The sequence below is a fragment of the Plasmopara halstedii genome, assembly GCF_900000015.1.
Source record: "Plasmopara halstedii genome assembly, contig: Scaffold_614, whole genome shotgun sequence".
Classification (NCBI taxonomy): Eukaryota; Oomycota; class Peronosporomycetes; order Peronosporales; family Peronosporaceae; genus Plasmopara; species Plasmopara halstedii.
Window position 1 is genome coordinate 2,401,481 of NW_020187532.1, and position 17,070 is coordinate 2,418,550.

At 42.9% G+C, this 17,070-nt stretch overlaps 7 protein-coding genes across 7 annotated transcripts; 2 read left to right on the plus strand and 5 right to left on the minus strand.

The window, feature by feature from the left end:
* Window positions 1–4,634: 4,634 nt before the first annotated feature.
* On the plus strand, window positions 4,635–5,741 carry PHALS_12468 (monoacylglycerol oacyltransferase; the record flags this gene model as incomplete). The annotated part of the gene is made up of 5 exons (XM_024728021.1): window positions 4,635–4,710; window positions 4,783–4,968; window positions 5,032–5,162; window positions 5,220–5,407; window positions 5,468–5,741. 5 exons carry the CDS (start codon window positions 4,635–4,637, stop codon window positions 5,739–5,741), a joined length of 855 nt encoding a protein of 284 aa, XP_024578540.1.
* A 90-nt stretch (window positions 5,742–5,831) lies between these two features.
* Window positions 5,832–9,111, minus strand: PHALS_12469 (cullin family; the record flags this gene model as incomplete). Its single annotated transcript, XM_024728022.1, has 15 exons — window positions 5,832–6,113; window positions 6,176–6,262; window positions 6,329–6,424; window positions 6,487–6,837; window positions 6,905–7,020; window positions 7,089–7,353; window positions 7,423–7,605; window positions 7,675–7,846; window positions 7,928–8,058; window positions 8,122–8,199; window positions 8,256–8,399; window positions 8,460–8,534; window positions 8,598–8,808; window positions 8,881–8,984; window positions 9,088–9,111. 15 exons carry the CDS (start codon window positions 9,109–9,111, stop codon window positions 5,832–5,834), a joined length of 2,319 nt encoding a protein of 772 aa, XP_024578541.1.
* On the minus strand, window positions 9,110–10,204 carry PHALS_14601 (uncharacterized protein). Its single transcript, XM_036407514.1, has one exon. It carries the CDS (start codon window positions 9,819–9,821, stop codon window positions 9,624–9,626), a length of 198 nt encoding a protein of 65 aa, XP_036263208.1. The 5' UTR covers window positions 9,822–10,204; the 3' UTR covers window positions 9,110–9,623.
* PHALS_12470 (tubulin polyglutamylase) lies at window positions 10,204–12,357 on the minus strand (the record flags this gene model as incomplete). Its single annotated transcript, XM_024728024.1, has 1 exon — window positions 10,204–12,357. One exon carries the CDS (start codon window positions 12,355–12,357, stop codon window positions 10,204–10,206), a length of 2,154 nt encoding a protein of 717 aa, XP_024578543.1.
* A 139-nt stretch (window positions 12,358–12,496) lies between these two features.
* PHALS_12471 (Cytochrome P450, E-class, group I) lies at window positions 12,497–15,110 on the plus strand (the record flags this gene model as incomplete). Its single annotated transcript, XM_024728027.1, has 10 exons — window positions 12,497–12,586; window positions 12,672–12,766; window positions 12,835–12,865; window positions 12,916–12,970; window positions 13,075–13,212; window positions 13,288–14,072; window positions 14,143–14,170; window positions 14,248–14,569; window positions 14,847–14,970; window positions 15,042–15,110. 10 exons carry the CDS (start codon window positions 12,497–12,499, stop codon window positions 15,108–15,110), a joined length of 1,737 nt encoding a protein of 578 aa, XP_024578544.1.
* A 644-nt stretch (window positions 15,111–15,754) lies between these two features.
* Window positions 15,755–16,416, minus strand: PHALS_14600 (uncharacterized protein). Its single transcript, XM_024728028.2, has one exon. It carries the CDS (start codon window positions 16,258–16,260, stop codon window positions 16,021–16,023), a length of 240 nt encoding a protein of 79 aa, XP_024578545.1. The 5' UTR covers window positions 16,261–16,416; the 3' UTR covers window positions 15,755–16,020.
* Window positions 16,417–16,419: 3 nt separating this feature from the next.
* PHALS_12472 (uncharacterized protein) lies at window positions 16,420–16,914 on the minus strand (the record flags this gene model as incomplete). The annotated part of the gene is made up of 3 exons (XM_024728029.1): window positions 16,420–16,555; window positions 16,618–16,681; window positions 16,770–16,914. 3 exons carry the CDS (start codon window positions 16,912–16,914, stop codon window positions 16,420–16,422), a joined length of 345 nt encoding a protein of 114 aa, XP_024578546.1.
* Between the last annotated feature and the right edge of the window lie 156 nt (window positions 16,915–17,070).

Sequence of the window (17,070 nt, forward strand, 5' to 3'; positions counted from 1 at the left end):
CGGTACACTTTGTTAACGGCGCGGAGTTTAGCAGTAATCAAATGGTCTGAGGGCTACTATACCCGCCGCCAGATAGACTCTCTTCAAGATAGAATTTCTCGTTTTGCTGAGAAGTCCAGCAAGGCTGATATCAGCAAATCAAATGAATAGCCCATTTTGATCAAGTACGGAGCTATATTGATCTAATGACATAGGAACATGGTACTAAGCCAATTTAAATACCAGATGCGATGAAGCCTGTCGAGGCATGCACTGCCTGACTAAATAAGCTGGAGCAAATCGGCCCGAGACCGTGGCTTTTCCTCTTCTTCAAAGAATACTTTTCACTAAGCGATTAAGCATTCTGTCTGACATTCTATTTGTAAAAGGTCAACGATCGGCATATCTGTACTTGATGTCCAATGCCTTGAACAAACTATGTTATAAAGTGATGATCACAATCCAAAATATTGACAAACGGCAGGCCATGCTGGCAAGAAACTTTGTCAATGAGAATCTTGACTGTATCCTCATCGGTAATGATGTTACTAACTACAGCAAGTTTGGTCATTTCGCTAGACGACGAAAATTCGGCGTTCTCAGGAAATTAAAAATAAGTCCATCGTAATGACCTGATGGCATATTTGCTAAACTCGGTAGGCTGGCCGGCGGATCGACGCATGCGGTGAGTATTTAATCTGTTAATACGTTTTACACGTGCAAACCTTGCTGTTTCCCAACTTTTACAAGTCAGTACATAGCTCACTGAGCGGTATACATTTTCTCCATCGAGGTGGCCACTCAAGGGGGGGCATGTGCTTAGTAAAGTATTCTGCATATGAGGTCATCATCAGAAGGTGCCACCACTCCATGATTCTTGAGTGGGTTAGAAGTGTAATGCAGCAAGCCTTGAGATAAGAAATATCGGTGCACACATGACACCGACCACTTCGATAAAGCGATATCCGATTTTAAGATCTTCTTGCTTTCCAATACTTTTGGCTGATTGGCTGGAAAATTGCATGCTAAATCTGGCCCATACGCTTTATGTATCATATCCCGATGCGTGACGTCTGTGATGCTCCATAGGTGTAAGCCAAATCGGCACAACGCCCTTTGCGCCGCCACATCAAGTCGATCCGGCTTGTATCTCACTGAAATATACGTAGGATAACCTACTTTTCATTCTTCGAGAGAGATAAGACGACGACATCGCTGTGTGCAACAACGCATGATCTATATAGTCTACAAACGGCTCAAAAGCTAAGCAGATGCACCTTGAGCATAATGAGGGTATTTTCTCTACAAGTCGCTTTATGTTTTGAACAGAGGAGGTTTTTCAGCAGCATTAAGCTGCCGAGATATACAAACATAATTATGATTTTGTCCCCATAGACATCTGCTTGAAGTAATGCACAGCCAATAACAAATTTTGAAGAATCACAGACGATAAATTGTGGCTGATCTAGATCTAGGATAGCCAGAATCGAGGTAAGCAAATCTCTATCACAATCTTGAAACCTGATTCATCTGTCGCAACCCATAGCCATTGAGCAATTCTCATCCACTGCACTGAGTACCACGAGCAGGATACTCTGTGAGCGGCTATTTAGTTTACAGGGAGTCTCTAACGCACAAGCGACGGTCGACCTTCTCATCTTTAGTATGAAGATTGGTAAGAGATAGTGTAATGCCGGCATGATTTGCGCTATACTTGTGCAAGTTGCCGGCCAGGCCAAGTCGCTTCTTCAATTTCTGTTAGACATAGGCACTAGTCAATTTGAATTGGCCATTATCTTTGTCGGACCTGCCACCAAGCCCGGCTTCCCAATGAAGTAGCCTAAAATGAAGGTCTCGTCAGCGCAAGATATATTGTTATGAATAATGGTGATAGCTTGTCCTAGCGCATACACTCAACAACTGTTTATCGTAGACTTCCGAAATCGATCCCAGTGCTTCGCGCGACACTAGACGAACATACCTTTGACATATGTTTGTGTATAGCCACAAATGCAGCGAAATATCTGGGTCACCTCAGCTAAAACATCCATCAACCAGACCAAATGCACTGAACAAAGCGCAGCTGAGCATGCTATTTTGCAGCACTAGCTCATTATACGCATGCACATGTCGCCCTTGCAGTTAGCCATTCTGACGCTGAAAAGCGTCACATAGTGGTAGACTTACTTTATCGCTAACCCCTCTTCGTACTTTGCACAATGAGAACCTACAATGACGTCACACTGGTTTTTTGGTACAGGCTATTGTCGTGGGATGAAAAATACGGCTCTGATAACCAAATCAAGTTCAGGTCGCATTCTCCTACCTTAGGTGCAACACGCGTGATGAGGTTGTTGTTGCCACAGGCTTTTGAGCTCTGCTTTTTGCACTAAGCAACCCGTGATATCCCTATAGCAGAAGATCGGAAGGATTGTAGAGAATTGATGCCCCGCTATCCATGATGAATAATGATGTGAACTTCTTCTCCGGTATTGACCGAATTATATTGGTGAATTCACCGTCCTTGCACGCAACCCCTCGGGATAATTTACTCACATTGTACACACAACTTTAGTCTTTTTGCCACTTGTTTGTGGGTTTCACTTCTCCGCACGGAGGGTCCATCACACGGTAGTGCTGATTCAGCAGTACCGTTACATCGTGACAAGAATGGATCATCTGCTTTAGATTCAAAGCCTAGCCTTCTATTCGAGACATCAAGCAATGTTTTTGTTTCGTCGGCTCTGGTACAGTAGATTTCAACATCCAGTCCTTTCCACTCTCTACCTCCCCTGGTACAGGAGACAACTGCTAACACTTAATATTAATAATTGTCAATTAGTAATTCTGAGCTGCTGTCTTCTGTAATATTATACACCGTACTGCCAGAGATACACTCCAAGAACCACAACATACATTCGTCCATTCCCGTCTCATAATATATACATTTTGGAGGCCGCGTTATCTACCTGTTCTTTTTCGTCTCGACCTAACACCTCTGCTCACCGTGGCTTCTGCCGACCGATCTCTGCCCGAGGTATTAAGGAATGTCATTAATGTCGACATAATTCTTGGAAAGTATTATGTTCTACACGGAAGTCATCGCTTCGCGAATGCGACAGAACCAAATTCGCTTCCAGGTAGGAGTTGGTTAATGACTCGCCTACGCTCGGCGAGAAAAGTAAATCAAGGAATCTAAATTTTTCGACTTTTCGTCTATCCATGGCTGGCAGTATTTTAGCCACGCCATGCATGGTTGTGTCTTGAATCTAGGTCCAGGACTCGACATCGATCTATGCTGTCAAAATTCTCTAATTTTGCTCGAAGGTTTTGTATATATATAAACCGACTGTCTCGGCGTACTGTTTGAAAGTTTCGGACGGTCACGCATCGTGCGTAATTGCACAAAGCTCTCGGAAGTATCCGAACGTACTAAGACTTCACAAAGCCCGGGGCGTAGGTATCAACAGCCAAAAATACTGGGCTATAAGCTGCACCTCTATCAAAGAGAGTTGCGTCGTCTTGGGCTGAGTCTCATTGACCTCAAACTTTTTGAGGTATCAAGGAGCATGATTCTTTGCCAATACAACTACAACACGTCGTGCTCTCCGTTATGCGAGGGTCTTGACGCCTGCCGCTTACCATTTCTAGCATTCCATACTGCCCTCGCAACCCTAACGTTTTACGCTGTATTGAATGTGATGCTCACCGCTTTCTCGATGGAGGAAGGGTGGACGCGGGAGGTCTTGGTGCAAGCCGAACCCGTTCTGACACCACCCATGAAGATGGTCACCGTTGCCAACTCTAGAAGAAAGTCAGACTCAATTGCAGCGATCAAAATCCCAGCATGACGCGCTGTCATTTCGTTTGGTGTAAGGCCGAATAATGATCTCAGGTTTTCTCATCCAGAGTTACGGTTGTACTCAAAGGCCGTCATTAGCGGCCTCACAGTAGCAGACAATTTTTTCCTCACAGGCACTCGGTTGGTACGCTCGTGATCGTGCTTCACCAGCGTATTCATAGGGCTAGCGAGCGCTAACCGCCAGCTCCCTGATGTTGAGCTTTTGGGGGGAACAGGGAATCGAGCATTTCGCGTTCCATTTTTGCAGCGAGAGCAATCTCTCTACTAGTCGAATCGTGTGTTTGCTTCCAAGTACAACGAGGTTGCTGTGCACTATGCACAGATGAAATATTGAGTCGCAGAGATTGCGCAAACAACCGCATAATTAACATAAAATTGTCTTTATTATTTAGCGTGTAGCTAGCAGCACACATGTACCATAGGCCTCTCCTTACCGAGTCCCATCATCATCGTGAGACCAACTTTCCGCACAGTTGTACTCAATATATAACACGATTGCATACAAATGCCTAGTATTAAGCACACAGGACTACAATTCTAGCTCCGCTGCATGTGAAGTACAATAATAGCCTTAAGAGTAATTACAAGCGAGTTCTCTCAATTTGTTCGACCCGCTACGCTATCAACTTACAAGTCTACAAAATATAAAGATTCAGAACATTCCAGGTTATTTATTTTCCACGTATATTGTTAAAAATTTTCATGTGTAGACTAGTATTAAGGATTCATTAATATTTTTGTCAACAAATTACGAAGATGAGAGAGCAGACTGTTTTGTGTGGTCATTTCCAGTATGAAACTCCAAAAGTGCACGTGGTTACACGGGATATGTCTTGCGGTGGCGGCGATCTCACTGTGTGTCGCAATCGGTGCGAGCATGCTGACAATCATCGCAACATCATGCTTAGCGGGATACCTTCCTTCGTATTTTGACGGCTCAGAGCTTACGGGAAAGCGCGCTTGGCCATGGTTCGCCACCTTCATAGGGCATAGTATGGCGCACATTCCAGCGACTCTAGAGTTTGAAGAGTCCATTGACGCGTCTAAGCAGTACATATTTTGTTCGCACCCGCACGGATTGTTGTCGACTCACCATGGGCTTCTTTTGTCAGGGCAGACCGTTCCACGTGCGTAATAAACTGTGATGTAATTTAAGGTCGAGTAGCATTGATTAAGTGTGTGTGTTGTAGCATTCAATGCGATGATACCGTTATCTACGCGGCGCCACTTGGCTGCGTCAGTTTGTTTTAGAGTGCCATTTTACCGTGAATATTTGCTTTGGTCTGGTTGTGTCGATGCGCGCCGTAGTGTGGCGGAGCAGGTATGTAGGAAGCCTTTGCTTTACAATATTACGTTACATAGCTAACATTGCGCACAGATGCTTCAAGATGGCAAGAGTCTTGTTATCATGGTTGGTGGCATTGCTGAGCAAATGTTGTCTCAGCGTGGAGACCACACGATCTACGTCAAGAAACGCAAGGGTCACATTCGTTTAGCGTTAAAATATGGCGTACCCATCGTCCCCGGATACGCATTTGGAGAGACGGACCTATTCACCCACTCGAGGTATGTTTACAAAGCAATTACCACTTCACAAGCTTCATTTAACTAAAATCGAATGTTTAGCCTGCTGCTGTCGTTCCGCCAATTCATTGCAAGAAAATTCTCAGTAGCGTTGCTACTCGGACATGGGTACTCGAAGTGGATGTTCTGGTTACCTCACAAAGGAGTAACAATCAATCACATCTTTGGCAAGCCAATCTCGGTCGAAAAGATAGATGACCCGAGTGCCAGTGACATCGAAAAGCTGCATGACCAATACACCTGCGAGCTCATACGAATTTTTGACGAAAATAAGGTCAAACACGGATACGGAGACTGCACGCTGCAAGTGCGCTAACTTTAAAAAGAGTTTTGAAAGTTTTGCGACAGTGAATCAGTTGTAGCAGCTACATAAAGTACACCCTTTCGCCTATCTTCCACCGTTTGCCTATGCCACGTATAAAATTCTTGTTTGGTCGCTCTCAAGGCGACGAAGATACTCTTTTTGAATGAGAATCTCCACGTTTTGCTTGATGGCAGAAGAAGTTGGAACAAACTGATGGACGAGCATCGCTGCTACCTCTTGGATCAGCTGCGTCTGGTCAATGTCACGACGCGTCTTGAGCACGCGCACGATTGCAGCCTGCAACGACATTTTCCGGTCCTCTTCCACCTCGCGTATTGGGGCTTTAAACTCTTTCGGGGACTCACCTGGGCTACTTGGCACCGCCTGATCATGATACTTAGAAAGAATGTATGTCATGAATTTACCAGTTGCTTGTATATACGCACCGAGACACGAAGTTTCCGGCTATAGAAATCAAAATTTAATGCCAACGACGGACTCACATTGTCACCATCTGACGTCAAAATTTTAGCCTGAAGACATTAATCAGATTTCAGATCTTTTAAGATCGAAGCATTTGCTAGGTTGTGATTACCAACCTTTACGAGGCTAGCCAGGTGATGAATGCAATCTTTTTCTGAAATATTCGTAAGCTGAACAATATCCGATAACTTCAACTTCGTCGCGGTATTAAACTGCAAACAAGAGCAAGGGTATGAAATGAAAAAACGGAATAAATCGCGTAATATCTAATTACCTGCAAGAGAATCACCATCTGAAAAAAGCTGAGCAAAAACTCGTAGCGCTTTTTAAAGCAGTGACTTTGGACCATTCCGAATGATAGATTGTGCACCCACAAAAGCTTTCGCCCAGTGCTTCGTTCAGTGTAGAATTGCGTAAACAAATTCGTATGTGCTCTCATGGAAGGTGGCAAATTTAGTTTGTGCTCGGAGGTTGCGCAAGATATTGGCCATGCTCCAGCTGTGAGGACATCACAGTGGTATACAATAGTGTGGTGAAAATTGATGGCAGAAGTATTCGCTGCACAATCTGAGCACAGTTCAATGCTTTTTCCGTCGAGCCATCCCGTAAATGAGTTTACCAATTCCTGAACAAAACATTGCTATAAGTGACTGCAACAAGCGAATATTATTCTGGTAAAGCAGATTGCAGACCTTGCTCAGCATCTTATCTTTCATCATCTTTTGCAATTTTGACACAAAATCGCATCCACAAATGTCGCGCAATTTTTGTATAAGTAAGATTTCCATTTCATTTGAGGCTGACGTTCCTGCATATAAAATCGAACGTTCAGCTTCTCAGCAAAGTAAAGTAATGCATAGTGAGAAGTATACGCACCTTTAATTAGGCGTTTAGCAAGAAACTTGGAGTAGTATTTCTTAAAAATATCCTTATCGTCGATAAGGCAGAACACCACACTGATATTTTCGATTCGTTGCTCCAACATGTCATCCGAAAGAGGAGTTGACACAGATCTAGTGGATCCTGGTAATATCAATGCACGACTACATCCATATTTCTTGTCACGTGACATCAGGTAGTGTGTGTATTTAGCTAGTAATTCTGGAAGCCGCGGATGAGAATTTGCAAACGCCCGACAAGCCTTAATATGTAAGAGACAAGAAAAGAAATATCAATTGTGGGATGACATCATCAGATAAAATATGCAAACCTGATCAAGTGCTGTTCGCATCAGCGGATGATATCCAAAAGCGTCTTTGATAAGCTCAAAGTACTTATTGCGAATCTGCACCAAGGCTTCAATGTACCCCTCAGGATTCTTTGTGGTTTCATCCTGTTGAAATGTTTGTACAACTTCTCTTCCACTTCGCTCAATATATTTCTTCAATATATTCTATGCGAAGGAAGGTGAAAATCAATGATTGAGAAATTGGCAAACAGTTAAAACAGTTTTTCGTGTCACCTTTAAGGATATTAGCGCTCTTTCAGTCACCAGCTCAGAAAATAAGGCGAACATTCGGTGTAAATCATTTTTTTGGTTATTGATCAAGAAAGTTTCGGCGTCTTCACAAATCCGATCAGCATGCTCATCAATCAAGACGCGGCAACAAGCTTGTCGAACTTGAATGACAGTGCTGTGGTGAACGTTATACGACCAATTCAGCCAGGGTTAAGCATCTGTGTGATTATTGACTTTAGAATCAAGCATGACTTACGTTCGATGCAAGCGTAAATCACAACGATTCTGCTCTTGTGTACACAAAAGCTCAGTTTCCTGTAAATACTCCGAGATCGTCATTCTTGACAGCAACTCGAGCGCTTTAGCTGTATAGAATTCAGCAACATTCTGCAATGCATACTCAAGTCAAAATGAAACAATTTTTGCTCGCATGATGCTTCGAGTTCTTACCTCAAGAAAAGGCAATTCAAGCTCTTCGCGATAAAGGCTCAATTGGTCCTGTTTACAAAGTCCAAGACTATAGTATGTCTACAAAAGCACTTTGTGTCACAAAAAATAATTTTACTAGTTAAATTCACGATTACCTGAACTGTACTAGCGATGCAGTCTCCATATTCGAAGCAATCACTTTTATCGAGTCTTGCAGAATGGTATATATGAAGAATTGCTGTAATCAAGCGTTTCCTTAACTTTACAAAAGCAACGTCGTGCCAAATATGGAGAGAAAGCTATACAAGACTTGAGGTTAGTTTAGTGAATTGTGTCGTCATTCAGTTCTTTGTGCATACTTCCGTGACAGGATACACTCCAGGAACTGGAGCTTGGCCAGTTTTACAATGCGAATACGAGATCCAGTAGCGATTCTGTACCATCATATCAATTAAAATAGTCGAAGAAAAAGCCAACTAGCAGAATAAAGTGGCAACCAGGTAGCGGAATAGCTCAGAAATGTAGCTTGTCCCGGTAGTAAATGCTTCGAAAGAAGTACAGTAAAGGGCCAGGAACTCGGGGTCGCCGTCAATTGTATCTAGCTTTCTTAAAAGTTTCTCTACATGTTTCACCAGCAGCCCGCGCAGTCGAAAAAATAGCATTTCCGCTTGTGGCGCTCCTGGATTTGTACAGATCTTGTAGATAGCACTACCGCGTAGCCATAATGTAAGCTTGATAGCCTCAATTTCGATGATTTGAGGCTACAAGATCTTCACGTACGAGTACATTTTAAGCCACTTATCATTTGTCAGTGTCTGCGGTGCACCAGTAATCAGCGACGCCAGTGGTAGCTGCATATCTCTCCATTCGTTCTCGAAATTTACCTTAATTCAACCAATAGATTCAAGAAGTTAGTTCAGTTGGACGATGGTGGTGCCTCCATCGCTTTTGTAATGCAGCGCAATGGTACAGAAATCTGACGCGTACCGCTGATGTTTTTAGCAGCGACATCTTCCACTTTGATATCAATCGCGTTCGATATGGCGGCGCCTCGCGTTCTCTTCAAGATCAGGTACAAACTAGTTATGCCAGCGCGGACTGGTATGTTGCAAATTGAAGGGGTTTCTTATTTTTCAATTTACAATACCCCTACATCAAATCTTAGAAATATCTTTATTAAAGCCTCAACAAATAAGGAGCTTGAAGTGTGAGCTGAATAACTAACTACCCAGTTACCCTTCAAAGTCATTTCGGATACTGAACAGGAACACTGAACACTTATCCACTTCACGGGCAGCTTGCGATTGTATAGTTCATGCAGATTATAAATAGGACCTGACTTCAATACCTAAATTGTACGCACAGAGCATTACAAGTCGCGTTTTTTTTTCGCTCAGTGTTGGAGCATGTAAAACCACAAGACTGTACAATCAATATGGCAATAAAAGGCAGCAAGAGCCTTCATTCTTAAGATAAACTTTGGTTAGACCTGTAGTAAGCTTGTTTTAGGTTTCTGCAGAATATCATCGAAAAAAACAATGAGCGCGGTGACAAATTTCACTTTGACAAAGTTTATAGGAGCTCGTCAAGCGGAAAGAATCTACCATGTAGCGGTCCAAATTCATGCGAAAGTTTGACAGTTTGTAAATCCACGTACCTTTTATCAAAGGCAAGCTTCTATATCGTGCTACGAATAGGGAATGGCCGTCATTGTCCATCATCCGAATAGAAACTCAACAGCATTGTGGCGAAAAAATTGTATTGAGAAGAGTTTTAGCGTAAAAATGATCAGGTATTTCAATATGTTTGAGACGCTTGTAAAGCTTCTGTTGTTGGAAAATTTCTACTTCTATCCAGCTGTCTTAACTTTCTTGGCAATAGGTTCCCAGCCGGAATTACGTCTCACGGCGTCTGTTGTTCGTATTTGGAGGCCTGAAACAAATGCTCGAGAACAAGTTTTAAAATCGCGTAATGTTCTCTGAGTGCAACATATAAACTGGAGGGTGCGAGCATGGTGCATTTTTGACTAATGTGGTATACTATGATAATTTACAGCATATGCGGTCCGTATTGAGATGATATAGCTATCATTCCATGACAATATTAAAAGGGTCCGTCAAAGCGAAATGAAACTTGGGAAACAGAGAGTGTCGGCTTGTTCTTATGAGAAAGAATTCTCTCGCGATACTGAAGCCCGTAGTTTAAAGGGGAACTAGAGCGAGAAAGAATAGGTTCTGGTGGCGTAGGAGGTTTGATTGACAATTTTTGGCTTGAATGACCAAGCATTAATCGATGAGCTGCCGCCACTTGCATCGGACCGGGAATTACCAATGGTTTTCTATCAGCTGCAGACAGCAACTTTCCTCTGTCCGTTCCAGCAAACCCAAAACAGTCTCGACCAAGATGCTCCTTTCTTTGCGCACCATTCAGTAGTGGAAGCGCCACTCCATCGCTGTCTAACTCGGGACGGCGATGCTGAAGAGGTGCCGAAAATCGTAATTGTAATTCGTCGATGTATTGCTGTGATGCAGCTAGCATTTTGCGATACTTCAAAGCTCGATCGGCGTCCGAAGAAGGTGGATAAAGACGGGCGAAATCAATCAACTTTTCTTCATCAAGTACATGTCCGACGTTTTGGTTTTGTTGCTGAGCATTGGTGGCTATTGAATCGATACTTGCAAAGTCGCGAATTCCTTTTCCATATTTTTGCTGAAGACTTCGATTCAATTCTTTTTGATTATCAGCATATTTGCTCATAATTGTGTCAAGATGGTGCAGTCGCTCCGAGTTGAAGTGAGCATAGTAGTCAGTTAACGCTTGACGAAGCTGTTCAGACTTTAATGGCAGCTGATTTTCCTTCTCTATTTTATTTGCAGCTTCGGATGTATCTTCCCTTTGCGAAGAAATAATTAATGGTGGCAAGCTATCGATTTGATTGTCCACTTTTGATGTAGCAGCAAATTTGCCAGTTGCGGCTCCCCCGTAAAGCCTGTGCTGGAGTTCACGAGCTTGCTCAGTTTCAAACCGCTTTTTAGCGCTAGATGTAATATTCAAAATGTCAAATGTCTGTGAAATGAGTGGCTCCTTCACACTCCAATCTAGGAGCGAGTCACAGCCAAAACTTGGCAAATGGTTAACCTCCAGTAGCCACGGTTTTAGTTTTTCATCGATGAGCACGTCCATTCCCAACAGAGCGAAGGAGCAGGACAGTGGTGCAGACGAGCTCGTTGAAAAAGGCTCGTTTATATGATTACCGGCATCATTTGCACTACCAGGACGAGTACTTTTCCCTCTATTTTCGACAACTTCATCTCCCTTGTCGCAAGCCCGAGGTCCGGATCTTGATGCTGAATTGGTGCGGCGCAAATTTTTTGAAAATGTTGATTTATACTCCTGTGCCAATGTAGGCTGCACAGACAAAATAGTCTTAAGACAGATATCACCGATTTGATCCCAGAGTCTATCCACCTTGTCGCTTGCTAATCTCTCTTTCAACCACGAAAAGAACCATTTTAATGATCGTTTGCTACCTGTACCTTCAGCATTATCTCCTTTATTTGTTTCAAAGTTGCTGGAATGCTTATTCACGGCATAATTGGTAAGGTGCATAAATCTTTGTTCAAGATTGTCTGCATTAGGAGTGACATAATCGGCCGTGCACATTCGTACCAATCCGTCATTAAAGATATACACGCGAAGCGGTGAGCACGACGTCACAAGTACATAAATACGTAGGTCAAACTTCTTGCCATCGATGAGCAAAGGTCGAGCTACATATTGTTGGGCTACTAGGACATCTCCACGCGGTATTTGTGCAAGATTGCGAGTCAAAAATACTCCACGACCTTGGCACATGTGGTCAGGTTTCACAATAAATGTGCGTTGGCTCAGTCCTTCCGCGTTGAAGTTCTGCTGAAAATCATATTTGTCGAACGGAAGGATCCATGTTCGAGGAACAAAGTTGAACTCATCTGGAAACAGTTTTTTCATACGCTCAAGGTTTCGAGCTAATTTAGACTTGCACGCCAAATTGGCCATTCCTGGAAAATGATTTACTTTTTGGTAAGGCAGTAGTCCCGTAAAGGTTGGGAGGATGTCAGGCACATCGATCCAGTGTACATTGCACGCGGACAGCTTGCTGTCAGGCCTTTCATCCGTCACAAGCTTCCAACCCCGAGCTCGAGCTACACGGCGCACAACTTCGTATCTACACAAAGTAACATTTATACGGACGCGCTTTTTATCTCGCTTCGTCATAGCACTGGCAAAGCAGCGACAGTTGCACAGTGCTACACAGAGCCTTTCCAACTTGACTTTTGTCCTATTTGTGGCACTCAAAACGTCAAAAATATATAAGAGCCCTGACGATGGGAGAAAATTTTTGGACAATGCAAGCATGCAGCGAGATGACTCTCGACTACAGAGAAGAATTAATGAACGTGGTGAAAAAATTCTTGTTCAAAGCTCCGCGAGGGATAATTTTGATGTAACCAACTTAGCTTTCCGCTGTGTCGTTGAGAAGTCTACTTTTGTAATCGAAATTCCCTATTACACGCATTGTTTTTAAGTAGAAATTGTTCGTCCCATCGGATGGAGATGACAGCCCGATCCATGCAAAGCGCGCTAAGGGCGTTGTGTCTTACTTCTTTAGATCCAAAGACCTTAAGTTGAGAGACGATGTGACTCAAATTCACAATGAAGTTATCCTTGAAACCTGATAATTGAAGCCATCAGCTGTGTTTCGTCGATGTCATTTGTCCAGGAAGTACGTAGAGCATCTAATTGTGAGAAAGTGATCTAACGGTTTTGCTTCAGTTCCAACTGTATGAATACAAGAAAAATCATCAGAGACCTTCAGAAGGCATTCGTGGTAAAGTAGAATGGAACTGAGCGACGTTGATTTTTTTGTTAAAGTCTGGCCTTACTGTCTGGTTTTTGGCTTGGTGTGCTTTACACTCATGCTTGGGTATCTAGCAATTCCTTCCCGTCAGGCTCGGGCTGTGATGCATTTGCCTAAACCTGCCGGATACTTGCCTATCTTAGGCAATACAGTGCTTGTGGCTCGCGTACAACTTTCGGGTCGTTTTCACGATTGGGCTTTGAACAATTGTCGTAAGTATAAAACCAAACCTTGGTGTATGCATATCCTCGGAAAGGCCCCAACCGTATTTGTATGTACACCGGAAGCGTTTGAAGATGTTCAGAAGACGCAATATGAGGCTTTTGGCAAAAATCCGCTCTTTGTCGAGGCAGCCACTGATGTACTCGGACAAGGATTGTTCGCAATTAGCGGACCGTTGTGGCACCATCAACGCAAAACTGCGAGTCGTTTGTTTTCAGCGCAAATGATCCAGCACAATATGAATAATGTGGTTTTGGAAAAGTGTAGAGGGCTAATGAAACGTCTGGATGCTGCAGCTCAAGATGATAACAAGTCTGTGAGTCTCAAATGGATCTTGGATTTATTCACAATGGATGTCTTTTGCCAAATCGGGTTTGGAATTGAGATGGATGGACTGGATAGAAAACAGATCATTGCGATGCTAGAAGCGCTCCAGAGGTCTTCAGCTCGTATTGTTGGACGTATTTTAGAACCCAGTTGGTGTTGGAAATTGCGCCGTTATGTCAACATTGGAGCTGAACGCCAATTTGCAACCGACATGAAGCGGGTGAATGGTATGCTGTACGGATTTATTGCACGTTCTATACAAGACAAAGCCAACCGGGATCTTAATGAAAATGAAAAGGGAAATGATACTTCTTGCATGGACCTCATTTCACTTTATTTAGAACAATGTGCCATTGACAATGGAAAAGATGTACCTTTTCAACCAAAAAAGTTACGAGATTTTCTCGTGAGTTTTCTTGCGGCCGGACAAGATACTACGGCAACTGCGATGTCGTGGTTTGTAGTGATGATGAATCGATATCCAAAGGTACTGGAAAAAGTGCGGCGCGAAATTCGGGCAAAGGTACCGGATCTTACAAATGGCAAACTAATAGTTCCAAGCCTAGAAGACACTAACCACCTAATTTATCTAGAAGCTGCAATCAGAGAGACTCTCCGTTTGTATCCAGTTGCCCCAATAAGTGGACGCACTGCGATACGAGATGTGACGATGTCGAATGGATTGTTTCTTGCCAAAGGCACTTCTGTCCATATGCCACACTATACTATGGCAAGAATGAAAAGTGTTTGGGGATCAGATGCTGAAAATTTCAAACCAGAGCGATGGATCGATCCCATGACCGAAAAATTGCTGGCAGTCTCGGCTTTCAAATTTTCGGCATTTTATGGTGGACCTCATTCGTGTTTGGGGATGAAATTTGCAATGTCTGAGATTAAAATCACCCTGGCTGCTTTGCTGAGTCGCTACGATTTCAAAACGACGAAAGATCCATTTGACTACACCTACCGAATGGCATTGTCGCTCGGAATCGATGGTGGCCTCGACGTTTATACGACTCGGTTAGATACATTGCGCTGAAGTTCAATCGTCGTCGATTTCAGTCCGTCGTAAGTAATAAAGATCGACATAAAAATTGCTTTGTAAATCTATCGCACAGCAACTAGACGTTTGCAAGATTTCTTTCATGCTTTATTAAATGAAAGGGAGAACTCGATCTATATATAATCAACGCGCAAAATTACTTTGGCTACAGCAAGGCATAACGTTCATGGGTCCAAGACTTTGGTCACACATGATATGAAACGATGAGCATGTAAAAATTTTGCTGAATTGCAGAGCAACAAATCAATTCCTTGCTAAGGTTGAGTCCGAACGACAAAATTGCTGGGGAAGGGGTGACGACAATTCTGCTTGCAGAAGGCACTTTACGTACCATTTTAAGATAGTTGATGTGCATGATGTATGCTCTCAGTGATTACGAGAAGAAAGATGCGCTTATAACAACTAACATGATATGATGTTTGATTACAGCTTTGGTCAATCAAAACGGACATTTTGTGTTACAACTGTCACATTCCGATGATACAAACGACAGTATGATACTGGACTCGATATCAGGGCCTGTTTTGTTCAGTACTATTGGTTGATTGGTGATGAGCGAGCAGAATGCTGTAAGCACTTCAATAGGATGCTATGAGAACGGCTTCTTATTTCCTCAGGTTGTTCAGAACGCCCCACCGATTTCAATGTTGATAGTCTCACATGTACTGAGGCCGTATCGCTCCCTTGCAACGAGTTATTCCGCTGAGTCCATAGACAGAAGATACAAACACGATCATTTCGGCCAGTTTCATCGGGATACATGCCGCTAGAAGTCGTGTGGTCAAGGCATGAGTCGCGGATATCAACATGAGAATATGACTAGAAAACCGTGTTTTAACAGCCGCAATTACCCCAAGTACGCCAAAAAGTACGCTGGATTGGTGTAATTGTCTCTTAATTACAAAGGATTGTGATTGAGCAATGGTGACCACCAAACTATTCAACCAAAGCGAGTATTTACGCGAATTTTATTTTTCGCTGTCGGGCCAGTCTCAAGCAAGCGTAATACCGTAGATTCTGCTATCAACGCCTAGGATTATCAATCATCAATCTGGATTGTTGAAGCCAACAAAGAAGTCTACAACAAAAAATTACCGGCCATGAAGTATGGGCTCTTTAAATAACGCGTGCATCTACTTGGTGGGCATCAATCCAGAGTTACATGGACCAATCGAAATGAAGTCACCGCTTCTACCTTAATAAGCTGTTCAATGGCTGTCACGTACACCATTATTGTACGTTGCTAGCCAAGAAATTATAACAATTCCGCTATCGCGCTTTTCGACATTAAAATTGTAGTTCAGAGCATTAAAAGATGCGCTTCTCACGCAACATTATCCCAGTTGCGTCAATCACGTTACGGTTGCTGCAGTGGGCGTATACTCATCACTCCTAGACATTCCATCGTTCATGCTATAAATTTTCGTTCTGCTGCGAGTTGACCATTTATTTCAGAGTCTAAGTCTGACCAACTCTCTTTGTATTCGTCGAAACCACTTGATGCATTATAGCATCGTATTTCTCGACACTTTACGCAACTTTTCCAGCCATGATGAGTAATAGATCGAACTGATTGAAAGGTCATCATGACGCCTAAATTGGTGGACACCTGGGTCGTGTGAATGTATGCCTTACACTGTCGCGTCATTGCTACTGGCCATACCAAAAAAAATTGGTACGGAATGGATCGTCAACGGCTGAAGCAAAACTAATTGTTTAATTTTTTTTTGCCAGTTTTACTTGATGTAAATGAGTTTGAAAGCTTTGACTCAGTCTTCTAAGTAACAAAAGATTTGGGTGGCCACGATTAACATCTTGTCTTTCCAAAATGATCTATCTCGGTGCAGTGAAGCAGCTCGTCACTCTTAAAATCGGCTGTCGTATTCATCGTTAGCGTATTTTGTCTCTTTGGTCTCCCAAACATACTCATATGGATCTTGTATCTACAATGCACATCATTAATGGCATGTGTTGTTCAATCCAAACCTCAGGTGTCGATAATTACACTATTGGAGAGACAAAAAAGTACCAGCCTTGTCCTTGGAGATATCTGGCATGCGTAATTCTGTCTGTAAATCCAGTTTTTTCACTTGTCAAATTTGCGCTGACAACCCAGTTTGTGTTTCGTAGTCATATCTTGGTAAGCTATAAAGATACCCTCAACGTCATTCACTAAAAGAATTATAGCTCCAGCCCAGATTTGTTGGATTTGTTGGTCGTCAACATCAACGTTGTTGCCTTTGCTGGATGGTTTTAAAATGAGTGTCGACACCTTTGCCAAAACAAGCGGAACATACACCATATACTTCCCAACTTGTCGCTGGTAAAAAAGGTCGTATCTCCCTAGAATGCTACAACTGATGATCAGAATGAATCACAACCACTAGTACTCTCAACAAAGCACATTATTTCGATATTGACTTCAAAACGGACGATTGAGACATTTAAACTATTCTTG

Excerpts from the sequence above, each read along its gene's own strand:
- PHALS_14601 (XM_036407514.1), bottom strand. The coding sequence starts at position 9,821 with ATGATGGACAATGACGGCCATTCCCTATTCGTAGCACGATATAGAAGC.
- PHALS_14600 (XM_024728028.2), bottom strand. The coding sequence starts at position 16,260 with ATGACGCGACAGTGTAAGGCATACATTCACACGACCCAGGTGTCCACC.